Source organism: Channa argus, chromosome 10, assembly GCF_033026475.1.
Source record: "Channa argus isolate prfri chromosome 10, Channa argus male v1.0, whole genome shotgun sequence".
NCBI lineage: Eukaryota > Metazoa > Chordata > Actinopteri > Anabantiformes > Channidae > Channa > Channa argus.
In genome coordinates this window covers 21,792,792-21,807,318 of record NC_090206.1, presented here as the reverse complement: position 1 = coordinate 21,807,318, position 14,527 = coordinate 21,792,792, and the positions used below count along the sequence as shown (strand labels likewise).

At 40.5% G+C, this 14,527-nt stretch overlaps 1 protein-coding gene and 1 long non-coding RNA gene across 2 annotated transcripts in view; one reads left to right on the top strand and one right to left on the bottom strand.

The window, feature by feature from the left end:
• Positions 1–3,684, top strand: part of pdgfc (platelet derived growth factor c) — a 39,631-nt gene extending 35,947 nt beyond the window's left edge. The window contains exons 4-6 of the mRNA XM_067518020.1: positions 760–967; positions 1,152–1,372; positions 2,526–3,684. Coding sequence (XP_067374121.1) covers positions 760–967; positions 1,152–1,372; positions 2,526–2,639 — 543 coding nt within the window. The 3' untranslated portion in view covers positions 2,640–3,684. The remainder of the gene's footprint in view (positions 1–759; positions 968–1,151; positions 1,373–2,525) is intronic.
• A 5,488-nt stretch (positions 3,685–9,172) lies between these two features.
• LOC137133899 (uncharacterized) lies at positions 9,173–13,969 on the bottom strand. The gene is made up of 2 exons (XR_010915340.1): positions 13,727–13,969; positions 9,173–9,615 (listed from the first exon to the last, which is right to left on the bottom strand). It is a non-coding gene; the product is annotated as an uncharacterized lncRNA (long non-coding RNA).
• Between the last annotated feature and the right edge of the window lie 558 nt (positions 13,970–14,527).

Sequence of the window (14,527 nt, the reverse complement as noted above, 5' to 3'; positions counted from 1 at the left end):
GCACTCAGCATTTCCATAATGTCGGCTGCAGCTGTCAACCGAGTTTGAGGGGAATATTAGATTAAAATATTAATTTTGGCTCCTGGAGGAGAAGCTTTTCCATCAGCTATCAAATTTCCAATCCAGTACATCCAGTGTGTGAAGGCTTTCATGTAAAATAGCTGCCAGTGATCATCAGGGGCTGTAGTCACACTTCCACACATTACCAGTTCTAACACATAGAGTTTAAATTGGACCCCAGCTGGCCCCGAATGTCACGGTCCCTGTTTAAGTCCAAACCACTGGGGCATTTAATGAGACTGAAACCCAATTTCCACCATAACAGAAAATGTACAGTTGCAGTTGGAGTCAAACTCCCCTTTCTTTTTATACCTTAACAGCTTTTCACATCATAGACATAAACACTTCATGTGACTGCTGACAAAGTCGTTCCCTCTGTGTAATTTTCCTCTTTTAGCAGCCTACAGTGGAGCGGCCTTACAAGCTCTTAAATGTCAGAAAAAGTGCCTGTAAGCATCCTCAGGCAGTTGTGGCAATAACATGGTTTCGGGTGTGAAAACTACCTAGTGTCTCTGTGGCAAAACCTTGTGATGCTGGGGCAGCATTGCGTATCTAATGTGACACATTTTAAAGAATTGTCCAGTGCACAGGTCCATCAAATGTGGACCCTATTAAAGCTCGACCTGTAGCCTAATGCATATTTCTGTTTCTGCATGTATAAATGACCTTTCTGTGTCCTCTCTCTCTGTTTTCCTGCAGAGTGTATCAGACCCTGAGGTTCCTGTGGTGCTTCCTCCAGCTCTGCAGGATATTGAGGAGTTGTCAGAGGCTGTGGCAGAGCTCAACACTGTGGAGGAGGTCATGAAGTACCTGGAGCCAGAGCGATGGCAGCTGGATATGGAAGAGTTATACAAACCCACATGGCATGTCCTAGGGAAATCCTTCATCCATAATAGGAAAGCCAGAGGTAGGACATTTTTAACTTTAACCATTGAAAGGTAATAACACAGTAAAGCATCCAACTACATATTCACAATCAAATATAATAGAAATAGTTTTATAATGTTAGAAAAGCCTCAAATCCCCGAGATTTGTGAGAGATTTGTTTAAACGTGAAGAGTTTCTGATAAAGTCTTCTGCGCGTCTTTGAGGTGGAGCCGATCTCAATGTGTTGAGGGAGGAAGTTCGACTGTACAGCTGCACTCCGCGCAACTTCTCGGTGTCCTTGCGTGAGGAGCTGAAGAGGACAGATGCCATTTTCTGGCCCAGCTGCGTCCTGGTGAAGCGCTGCGGTGGAAATTGTGCCTGCTGCTCACACCGCTGCTACGACTGCCAGTGTGTTCCCACCAGGGTCACGAAGAAATACCATGAGGTAAATATCAATATCACCTGAATAATTTGGTACATTGGACTAAAGCAGTTGGATGACACTCAAAATGGATAATATTTAAGACAAAAAATGACAAAATAATATGATGAAATGATAAAATGATAAAACAAGGAGACGTGATTTCACAGCGTTTGTGCTCATTGAAACCTAGAACAGTTTTCCTCCCAGAAGAAAAGACAATGAACGGCAGTGACTTTTTTTCTTGCACTACGCTTAGGCTAAATTATTAGATTTATAAATTAAGCTACAAATGACAAAAAACAAAAAATGTAGCCAGTATTCTTTCGTGTCAAAACATACTAATCACTCAGAAATTGTTGCTTTTCTCGGATTGGTTAGAGGGGTGAACCTCACTCAATAAGACTAAGACTTATACTTCTGCATTCTGTTACGTTTGAAGACAATCGCATGTTTCTGGTAGACTTGCACGGCAGATATACGCGCCCACAAGGGGGCAGTGTCACATTTTGCAAACAGGAAGTGGAAAGTAAAGTTACCCCATTACTACACTAAACTATTAAATGGAGAGAAAAACAAAACGGGCAAGTTGTGCTTAGATTTTCTAACCTTGTCTGCTAACCGATCCTCTAACTGCTCATCTGTCTTCCTGTCTCTGCGTTGTCTTCATTGTTTTCGTTTCGTTTCATTTGTTTTTGGTCCGGGGCCTTTGCGAGCCTCTGCAGCATGCAGTTACCCATAATCCTCTTCTTTGCCCAGGTCCACGTTGACATTTATGAAACATAATTCCGCCTTTAGAAGTAAATTCCTCTGCACTGCTGCCGGTGCCGTTCAATAAATTTGTGTTACAGAAGGGTTCAACTGTACCTCTCCACATTAAGATAAATTATGTAGCATTTTGTATTTAAAAAAAAGTTGAAAGTGATGCATAATGTGTCTCAGTATTACTAATGAGTAAATAAATTCGATTAAGTCGTCGGTGTAATGAAAACTCTGAAAACATTATAAAAACTATTCAGTGGGTCAAAAAGTCAAATTTGTCCTTTTAGGGCTTCAGTGAAAATCTTTAAAAAATTGTAAAAGAAAAAACAATCAGTGCTCGGTATAAACAATAACCACCTGGATATGCTTTTGTTTGATGATAAGCTCTTTATTACAGCATCCTTGTTTTCACCAGGTTCTACTGCTGAGACACAGAAGTGCTGGAAAAGGCCTGCAGAAGTCCATGACTGACGTGCCCTTGGATCACCACGAGGAGTGTGCCTGTGAGTGTAAAGATGACTTGGACTGACCCCACACGTGTACTAGCTGCCACTGGACTCACTCGGGACATTAAAAATGAACCTCTGCCACTGTTGCAGAGTTCTGTATCTCATCCACTTCTACTAGGGGCTAACAAGATTCTCTTTTTATCCTGTTGTCCTTTCCTAATTGGATGAAGCAGAACAGACTGGAATCTAATAAATCTTCTGAATGGATTTGACTGCTGTGGAGTACGTGCTCTGAGTGCATTTTAGAGAGACAAAAATTCACTGGAGCAGATCTGCGCTATTACCTATATGCTCTGAAGACCATTTTCTTCAGCTCCTCAGAGATAAGAACATTGAGGCAGTTTTTCCTGTTCTTGTTGAGGTCTTTCTTTTTCTTTTTTTTTTAAAGTTCAGCCAGCGTGGGCTGATAGTGTCATGGAAAATGGGAGCTTCTTTGTTTGAGTTTGTCTTATATCTAAAAGCGAGCAGGCTCTGACTGCCTCCCTCCCTCTGCTCCTCTATTATTACCATCAAGAAAAAGAAAAGTGCTTTTTCATTTTTCTCTCTTGTTTTGCTGCAGATTTGATCTGCGGTTAAACGCAGCCATTGTATCACTAAGATGGATCACTAACGAGACTGTTATATGTGTAAATATTCTATTTACATTTCTTCTGGTTTTTTTTTTTTGTTTGTTTGTTTGTTTTGTTTTGTTTTTTGTACTTTTTCACCAGAAATTCGTAATGAGCTCAAATGTTGCACAGCTGGATGCATTTAAACCATCTCCGCAGTGTCGAGTGCTTCAGGAATGCCTAGCATCAAGCATTTCATGCCACATGTGAAATTGTTCGTGTTACATATTTATTTGTTTAATGAAAGGGAATGTTGGGCCAAAATCCCATGTTTGCAACATTTGTCACTACAGTATTGTTAGCCTGCATTTCCATTGTTCATTGTTAGGTTTCCACTGTTTCATGGTTGCTTTTCCTGTTCTGTATCAAACAGTTATTTATCTCTACTTTCGCAGCAACTGTTTGTGTATTTCACTGTACCGAACGTCAAAAATAAAGTCTTCCATTTCTAATAAGAGGTACACGTATCGGGAATGATGAACAAACTCGGAAGGTAGCAAACCAGACTCTTGAAACTAATTGTGAAAACCAGCTTCCACTAATATCAATTTGATGTTAGTTTAAAAACTTAAGATAAGTGGTACCAGATAATAGATGGGTCGATGGAAGTATAGAAGGCAATATGCTGTGAAATACATCTTCGTGTAGAGTTAGTCATATCTGACTGTCTTCTTCCACTGACGTCACTCTAGATTTATTGTTGATACCAGAAATGACTTGTATGCTTCCTTCAAACTAGGTCCAGGAGTCATATCTGGGAAATATCTTAAAGGCAAATACTGCATAAAGACTCATTGCCAAGGAGCATTAACAGTAAACTTGGATCAAACTGGAGTTAGACATTGAAATATTCGCCATCCTAATTAGCCTTGCTTGGATACCACTTGTGGAACAGTGTTTTATTAATAGATACAAGTCAAGACGTGTCGCCAATATCATGAAATATTTCAACACCAGAAAATACAACACAGAGATTTTCAACCCAGATCTTATAAATTGGCATGCGTAATAATTAAAAGTATCCGCACTAAACATCCTGCTTATTTGAAGGTATTTGGCCCAGTGTAACACTTGTAAGTCGCTTTCTTTATTTCCTCCCCATCACAAGTGTTCCATAAAACCTCAAACTGGAAGCCTTATCTATTTCTTCTTTATTCTCCGTGCTCCTTATTAGACACTGAGCAGTGTCGTTCATTCTCCCCCTCGGCCATTAGGTCACCCAGGAGGAGGTTCTCATTTGTCCATCTCACGCTGTTGTCCTGGCCAATTATTCTGATCTAATGTGCGCCCCGGCAGGCAACTGCGGTGACGCCAGATGCTACTGCATAAACCCGCCGGCTCCCAGTGTGGTTTTTATAATATTAAACAGACTGCCTTCCTTAGACGGTGCAGTGTTTCTCTTCAGAGGAAACCTCACTGCACTGGCACAAGATGTGACACAGCATGGACATTCGGTCTGGCTTTTAGTGTGTGTGGGGGGGTTTTATATATTTATGTAACTACAGTCCAGCACTTGACGCTTCCACCCTCCACTCACATGCCCCTCTGCTCTTTACCTCCGTGGCTGTGAAACCAAAGGGGCGATTGTCGGACTAGACTGCAGCATCTTGGTGCGATTTTTATTTATTAATTTTATTTACATTTGTTTGGGAAAAACAAACCCTCAGATGTCACTTAACTAAGGAAGCGTGTAGTAATGAGCCGAAGCCAAAAAACAGAAGCTGTGTTTCCCATGATGGTGCAAACGCTACACCAGCAGCTGATTAACAGTTCAGGTGTCTCCAAAATAACCAAAAACAAGTCTTTCAGTGCGTTTGGCAGTTCGACGTTTGCTCTCATCAGAAAACTGAGGCACAGTTAGTGTCTCTCTGCCTTTTCTACACGTGAATCAGCCTAACACTCATCTCCAACATCACCTCCTACTAAACCAAATCACAGGTCGAACAAACTGCTCATTTGGCCTTTTCACATGCAGATCTGTAAAGAAGAAAAGAGGGAACATCCCACACATCCATACATATAATGTTAAGAAATTATAAAATGTTCTAATGGTTCCTTCACAAAAGGACACATCACTCACTATTTTGTTGACATGAAATATATATTACTGGTACATCTACAGCTTACTAATTCATTTTTGGGGGGTTAAACTATGCTAAGCTGCTGACTACTAACATGGCATTAGTAACGTTTGGCTCTTGTGCATTTCTCACATTATTAAGTCATAAAAGCTTTCAGTGACTTCAGACTACAAATACATGTGTGGCTGGTGTCTGCACTTTAAATCCAAGTTTGGACGTTTGCTCACTTGCTTTCTTTCTGCTTGCGTCGCACAATATTGAGAACGCGTTCCATCTGTCATACTTGTCCGTTCCCAAGAGCCTAAAAACCCCTCTGGCCCTATCTCAAATCTCAACCACCAGCACTTTAGCCGATGGCAGCAACAACAGTGGTTTGGAAGTTTCCACTTATCTCTGTCATTTCACATCACTGCTGACTTTTCCTAGACAACACTCTTAAGTAAGTCCACATAAGCAGTATCTTCAAATATATGAATCACAACCTACCACAAAAGGTTACATCATGATTCCAACTCACTCAAGAAATCGGGGAATGTTACTTGTTGTTATATTTTTGGATCTAATCTCCATTATTTCCCTAAAGGGCCTTGGAGGTGCTGTTTGTATGCCCCCAATAAAACCATGGGCCACACCTTGCTGAAAGCAGATAGTTAACTGTGCCTGTATGCAGAATTTTAATGATGTCAACAAGCCCTCTTAGACACAATAAAGCACAGATGTCTGGTGTAAAATGAAAACAACTATATTTGAAAATGTCAAAGTATCCCTGCAGATAAAAAGAAAGCGTTATAGCTCCGTCCTGTTTTTGCTTCAAGAGATATTATTGTATCTCCTAAAGGAAATCTTAGAAGATTCACTACAACTACTGCAAAGCCCTCACATTTGCAAACATCCATCTCCTGTAACTGGCCACTGGCTATAAATTTCAACATGCAGCTTGGATTGATCGCAACTTGAGGACATTTCAATGTGGGTGGGGTCTTTGAGCGCCGACCGATGGGAAAAATATAGCAGCTCCTCGCAGATGACATCCCCAGCAGCCCTAATTGATCCACCATATATTGATGGAAAGGCCACACTGACCAGTGCAATGTCATGTTTTGATAATTATAGGCTGCTGCAGGAGTGGTTTGGAGAGAACCGGCTGTTGTTGCTGGGAATGTAAGGCCCCTCGACTTGTAGTGTAGTAATAATTATGGATCAGGAAGCCATTTACAAAGCAGGGACCACTTCCCTGTTAAATATACCACCAGTTTAATAATCTGACAGATGTCTCCCATTTCAGCCTCCGTCTTACGTTATGTTTTCAACCACTTCACACGATCACACCAAGATAAAAGGTTTTTCCTGAACTCCACTGCACATCGAACATCCAAATAGGTACATCAATTATGTCAGAGTAGGGGATAAGCAAAAACTATCCAAAACTGAGAATCACAGGCAAACTGTCGTCCTGCAGTATAAAGGATACTGAAACAGCTGTATAAGTCACCGTGCAAGTTGTCAGCCCTGTCTCCTGCAACTAAACTGTAAACACGTTACGCTCTAATACAACCTATTTTTGAATGAATGAAATGCAAAAATGTGGCTGGGTACCGAGAACGGGACGTCCAGGATGTGCACCGCCTCCCGCTGAATGACAGCCTGGGTAGGCTCCAGTCCCCGCGGCAACCCAAATAGGATAAGCGGTGGGAGATAATGGATGGATGATATGTTCGGTGTCGACAGACTACATTTGTAACTGGCCAGTCACGTGAATTGTCAACATTTCCTCATTGTGTTACTAACCTAATGCACTCTGAAAACATTGTGATTGCAGTTTGTCTCTTAATTGTTGGAGACAGTCGTATCGCATTCAATAATCATCTGTACAAAGATATTATCAGGTGAGAAGTTGTCACCTCCTCTTCCTCAAATGTATCATGTTCCTTGACAAAGAGCTTAGTACAGTAGATGCCATCTGACTGAATACCTCACGCTCAAGCACTTGAAAGCTAGAGAAAGCACATTAATGTCAAAAAATATCTCCTACAATTCCATTCTTTCAATTCAATTCAACTTTATTTATATAGAACCAATCCACCACATGGTCATACCACAGGCCACGTGGGGCTGTAGATGTACGGAGAGTCGAGGATTAACTCGGACAAGCCTCTGCCAGCTAATGCTGCTAACATCAACCCCCTCACAAATGGCCATGAGGGAAATGCATCCCTAACAGAACACAAGGGCAAAAGTCACTGATGCCCATGTCATTGACTGTGGGTAGTGTGTTTCGTTAAGCCTGGAATTACACTTTGAGCGTCTCTGATGATGAAGTCACACTAAGAGGAAGGCAGACCTCTTTTTATTTTAGTCCTTTATTTTAATATTCTGAGGAGCAAAAATAAAACTTCCAGGGAGTTAAGTATTTTCTTTGACTAAAACTGAAGATGCTTGGGCTCCAAGCCAGAACAGTCAAAGTGACATGGTTTGATTAAACAGAAGAGATTATGTTCCTTTACAAAGAAATGTGAGTCAGTGGCACGAATTGAATAAACCATTTTCACAAATGCATCACATGAAAAGGTTCATTTTGATGAGTTGGACAAACTGACCGAGTTGTGATGGTTTCTGGGTTTTGCAATCACCGAAGTGAAAGTGGAAAGTGTCACGTATAAAAATTAAGGTGAAGGCAGAATTGTCTGAATACAGCACCGTGCTACTAAAATAACAACTAGACAATTTGGAATAATGACTGGAAACTGTATTATTTTTACCAGATGTTGACCTGAAGGCAGTGTGATCTGATACTGTGTATGATTCAACACATAAACGTGTCCGACTTCATTGAAAACTCAAACTGCAAAATTCAACAGAAAAGAGTCTTTAAACTCCACAATGTTATCAGGTTTGTGTCTGAGTTGTGTCTAATGTGATGTGTCTCCACACGCTAAGAAGCTGCTTAAACGTAAAATAAGAAACCAGACTGTGAAACGTTTTAATACACAGCTCTCGATCGTCCTAGTTAGATAAGATTAATGTGCTGATTCGACATTGTTGTACCTGCACGCTAAATGGAGTGATGGATGCCAAAGTGCCAAAGAGAAAGTTTGCACATTAACTTTGTGATGTCATAGCAGGACACTAACATGTGGTGGTGCACAGGTGACAGATGTGTGCTCCATATGGCTCTAGGAGATAAAGGTCACATAATCCCCCAGGGGTCTGTGGGTAATCTTTCAGTGGGAGCTCCCCTTGGTGGCCAGCGGACCTCGATCCCGTCACACTGACAGATATACAACATACAGAGACTCTTCATATCCTGTATATTGGATGTGTTATATTTGCTATAGCTGTTAATTAATTAATTTAGTTCTCAGAAAAAAAGAAAGACGCACATTTATAAAATTTGTTCACAAAGCAAAAGATCCTTCTTTTTGTAGTAGGTTACTATCCCACACAGTCATTTTCACCTGGTATTTTAGCCAAATGACAGCCTTCTTCCTTCTGCTAGTCGGGACATGATCCATAGACAGAGAGAAACCTCACCGCTGCCCCGTGTTAGCTTTTAGATTTAGCGAAACACAGGGGCTCTGTCACGCTTTAGACAGAGATTGATGGTTTCTTATGGCACTTTGTGTTTCTTTCTAAGGTTGAAGAGGTGATGTGGTATTGAATGGGTGTAGAGTTTCCCAAGTGCTTTCGTTGAAGAGACTTTTTCTCACATGGATGATCTGTAGATTTTCATACTGTTAGAAATACACACAGCACTTTACTATTTTTAACTTTCATTCAAGCATGAACGTAAAATGGATGAGCGGAACTAATCTTAGCTGTTACCTAAAACATTCTCAGAAGTCATTCAATTACCAGACAGTATAATTTGTGTCGTGGAACATTAGTTTAAAGACAATTTAGAAACAAGAGAAACAGTTTGGAATCGCACGGTGGTAAAACAAAAAGAATACAGATGTAAGAATCCTGGTTTCACAGGAAGGTTGAGAAATACTTAACAGGCCACATTTAAAGTTTTCTCTGTGTTTGTAGAGCTGAGCGTTATTAGATCATGAACTAAACCCAGCAGGAACAGGAGACTCTGACCATCACCATATTATTTTCTTTTCGACATGCCTGGACTTGCTCCGTTGCCTCACTTTTACTCTCACGCACAAATGGGCTGAGTCAAACGCTTTACGCATCCTGTTTTTCTTTTTTCCAACACTGTTTGAAATGAGGGTCACAGACCACATGTGAGGCTCAACACAGGTCCCAGTCAACAGTCCTCTAAATGTCCCATTCATGTCCAGGCGCTGCTGAGCCAGTTCCTAAAAAAAAAAAAAAAAATGTAAAAAAATGACTCCACTGATGTGGTCACTGGGAAAAGAAAACAAAATAAAAACATGACAGACAGGGTCAGTTTTCACTCTAGTAGTGCACAGGTTTTCTATAGGAAACCAGTCTTGGCTGATGACAGTGGGTGTCCTCTGCCTTGGAGACTTTCCAGTCATTCATCTTCAGGAAAATCTCAGCACTTTATCAATCATAATGATGCTTGGGCCCAGTGAACATCCCTGATAGCATCAGCACAGCCCCGATCTAAAGCAAACGTTTGTCTTGACTTAAAATCAGCCAAGCACACTGCACAAATTAGGAATTAAAGGCAGCCCTGAAATAGCCTGTTTCGTTTAATGAGAGCTCCTCTCCCCAAAACAAAGTGGACAAGCATTTTAAAGTCTTGAGCGAAGCTAAAATAAACTCTCCCATCTCATAACCCTATAAACATAGACCAACTGATGTCCTTTTAAGGCAGAAAGGACAAGGTTTGAACATACCACCATCTCTGAAACATAATGGTGGGCAATGTGTACATTGGAAAGGAAACCAAGGACAGCATCAGATGCCAAGGGTTTGTCTGTGCTTCTAATCTTTTAAACCAAGTCGGCCTCTGTCTTGTATTTTAAATTCCGTGCTTTTACATTTTTCCCGATTCGGTTTATGTTCTGTGGTGGCATCTCATCGGCAAACATGAAGGCTGATCGTAAGGGGTGCGCTTGACTTTGATCACCAGCTGTGTTCCTCGAAGTAGTTGATGGGGGAGGTTTGCTTAGAGAAATTACAGGAGTTGGCACATGTCTTCAGCTGTGATTACTTGAAGGCTGTGAGGAATGTGTGAGGTAACTCATTTACATTGCATTTAGTCATTTGGCAGACGTGTTTTATCCAAGGGGATTTATCTGAACCTGACAGCGGCAACTTGGGGGTTCAGGGTCTTGCCCATGGACAGTTTGGCATGCAGACAGGAGAAGCCGGTCCACACCGGTCCACATTTGTGAAAGCAAAATTGAGTGGAAAGTATGTGGCCACACAGCTTCTGCAAAATGTGTAAGAGTTACTGAAACATCATGTATCATGTATTTGTCAGTACTGTGAATTAGCTGTGGAGGTTGTTCAATTCTTTTTGCAATGTCTGCAAACAGTAAGTCATACGGGAAGTTGGGCGAATTTGCTCGGTGTACAGTGATACTTGCACAATTGACGCAGAATCTACACAATTAGGAAGTGATTACTGCTGTCTGAAGATCCAAAGATACCGTAGTTGTTACGTGACAATGCTGCAGTTTACGGTATCTCAAGCTGTTCTATGTGGAGACGTCATGTTCTTTCCACCTCATGTTTCCATTAAAACATGCTGAAATTTAAATAGAAATAGAAAACTGGCCACACAGCTTCTGCAAAATGTGTAAGAGTTACTGAAACAGTTGCATCATATATTTTTCAGTACTGTGATTCAGGTGTGGGGGTTGTTCAATAAAGATGATCATTTCAGTTAACTGGGCTGGAATTGTTCATTACAGGCAATGTCACTTTGTCCACTGGGAATATTTGTCGAAACCAGTTGAGATGTTTGCAATCAGGATTTCATGCTCTGATAGAAAAACCTGTGATGTAAAAAGGACCAAACACACCCCTGAATTTGAAATATTAATTACTTTTCTTTAACCTTTTGTTCTGAGAAGATCTGGCATTTAGTGCACGGCGTGTTTTTTTAATAGTGTAACAACTACTGTGGGGTTTTTTTTTTCTATTCAAACACAAATGTCTTTGAAGTCAGATTCCGACAAGATCAAACATTTTAATATAAAACTAGTTAAAAAAAAACGATTAAAAACAGAATATTAAAAAGAATCTTCACCTTTTCCTTGTCTGTAAAGAAATCAAAGACTTCTGTCTCCCCAGGTAATAGCTGGAGTAGGTTAAAGTAACATGGAAGAACTTGTGGATCCATTTTTTTTTTTTTTTTTTGCAAAAAAAAGAGCTGCTCAGTAATGGCAGTGTGATTTAGAAATTACTCTGCCACATGTAGGCACTGGAGCTTGAGGTTAAAGAAGGCCACAAACACAAACTGCTGGTAATCTGTGCAATGGCAAACAAAGAGACAAACATTAGAAAGTGCTCTTCGTTGTCCCTGAGCACTGGATATTTGCATGGCAAATAAAATATCGATTTTCTCCTGTCAGTGTGGGCCAAAGTTGCTAAATAGGCCTCAGTAGTGCTAAATTGCTGCTTTACCGCTGCCAAGACGTAATGATTATAGTTGTGTTCAGGCCTCCTGTAATTTATATTGACTCTTCAGAGAAGCGCCGCTGACTTCACTTTACATTTAGCCGAGCTCGCACACTGTACATGCACAACGTTGCATAAGATTGGCGGGGCGTAGCGGCATGTTTTCATCTCAAGGCAGAGAACCAAGTAACTGCTTCTTAAATGAGGGTGTTTTTTTTTTTTACTGGCTCCTTAGTGCTTGGCTCCCTGAGAGTTTAGTTTGTGCAGGCATAGCCCGCAGTGTCTTAAATAGCTTGTGAGGTCCTGACTTTGCTTTTAACTTCACCGGTGAGCGAGGCGCTGTGTAATTACTTTAACCACGAAACAATTATTTACATTCCATCTAATTGATAAAAGCTTCACCTCCACACATGTTTTGGGGTTTTTACAACACTTAATGACGCATGAGTTGCAACTAGCTTGTACACGTGTAATAGATCTGCCCAATATTACTGTGGCTATTGTGACAGGACGTTTTCCTTTCGAGAAGACTCCAGATCAGCTTCTTGATATACGACTTAGTGCGTATGCAGTGGTAGTAATCTGAGTATAATGAGGAAATAACTTCAGGGTAAAGTACATTTTGTAAAGTGAGTATAGTGATGACACATGAAAGTCTACGTCTGCACTAAAATGTTTTTCATGACACAAGACAAAAGAGTGTGAAACTTTATTTTTAAAATGTTCATAAATTCCTTTCAGTTTGTCACATATGTTGCAGCTTCCTAATTCTGATAATATCATTAATATAATCCGAGTCATCTTTTCTAACTTTATAAGGACTGTTAACATGAGGAAAAGGAAACCACAACATAATGAGAGGAACTATAATTATTTTTTTATGGAAATACAGTGCGTTTGATGTCCTTTTACAGAGCCACAGCAGCAGCACATTTCAGCCTGCAGTTCCACACACACACACACACACACACACACACACACACACACACACACACACACACACACACACACACACACACACACACAATCCATGTTGGCCACCTAAAGGCCTGGAAAGTAACTGCAGCAAGAGTTGAGCTGGAAATCCAGACATACAGCTTCTGTCTGAACTCTTAGTTTTGCATGTACACAACAAAGGCTGTGACTTGAACACATATTCCTGTAATGTTATAAAAATGCAATAATAGAGGTTTTTATATATTTCACAATTACAGTATCGGCCCAGGACTCTCCCCTGCCAAACCACTTTTATCCTAAATTACTTTAACAACTGCATTTTAGAGTTTGGATTTAAACACGTTTTTACTTATTTCCTCACAAGTTTCCGACATCTGTAAATCAAAATGTCCAAATCCAGGCTCAATTTGAGAATTTTTCCCCCACTGGGGAATCACTTCACACATGATGTCAAATTTTACATAGCAAATACCTGAAACCGTGGCGTCGTCTAATATCCAAACAAGAGACAAAAACTGATGGTGGTCGTTTGCAAAAATATACAGGAAATTGTGTTATTATAGCAATAATAGTAAGTAGAATAATTACCTCATCCCGATTCTGCAATACTGAAAACGGTGTCCAATAAGGATCAATACTGGTATTTTTTGTGCAAATACTACAGCTAGAAACTACATGTAATTACACTCATTGTTTCGGTTTCCTGGCTAATATTTTAATAACATTTGGGACTGAATCTGTATATCTGTCTGCTTGCTGTGTGATTATTATTTAGTATATCTTAATCTTCCTAACATGGAACTTGGTCTTTGGTCCGGAGGTTGCAATAGGATTTCTTGAATAAAAAAAGCTTAGAAACCTCCACAACCTGAAACATTAGATAAATGTAAAACAAATGCATCACAAAATACTGACCAGCATGAACCATCTCACAAATAAAAATGAACCCAACCACAGCAGTGAAAAGAAATGAACTCGGTCCTGATGAAACTGAATCAAAAATTATCCAAAAGTAGATTCTGGAACCGCAGTTTGGCTTGTAGCTTCCGACTGTATCGGAAAACATTAACCTTCAAAAAAAAAAAAACCTCCATTGCAGGTAATGGCCTCCCGAGATTACCCAATGAAAGAACACGCCTGAGCCATCCCATGGTGACAGAGGGCAGGCAGTGTTGTGAGTGAGCAGTCAAATAGAGCTTAGGAACATCTGCAGAGAGCAAAGCCCGACAGGCCACAGTCAGCGGTCACAGACCCTGTCTCCCCGAGCAACAGTCAGGTCACAAAGGGACAGTGAAAATCTGTCTGGAGCCAAAGAAAAACACATGCAGTACAGTTAAATGTATTAAGCTTAGTACTTTTCTTCTTGTCATCTAAAATAAACATCACCTACTCTTAGACTAATGTTAATAATGAGTGAGTTATGTGCAGGTCTGAATGAAAATGTAATTAAGCAGGTGCTTAATAAATGCCATTTTATTCACAGCCAATAAAATGTAGCGAGTAGTCATTTTTTATTGTTTTGGATGATTGTTTAACTTTTAATAAAGAGTAAAACTATGATGATAGAGACGACTTGAACCCTGCGAGAGAAAGCATGCGGGCACTGGTAGCGTGCCATTGCTGGCACCGGCTCAGAGTGTTTCCACTGGAAATGCCAAATGGTCACAAGCTGTGCCAAGTCAGAGATGGATCAAGGCGACGGGCCGTGGTATTCCC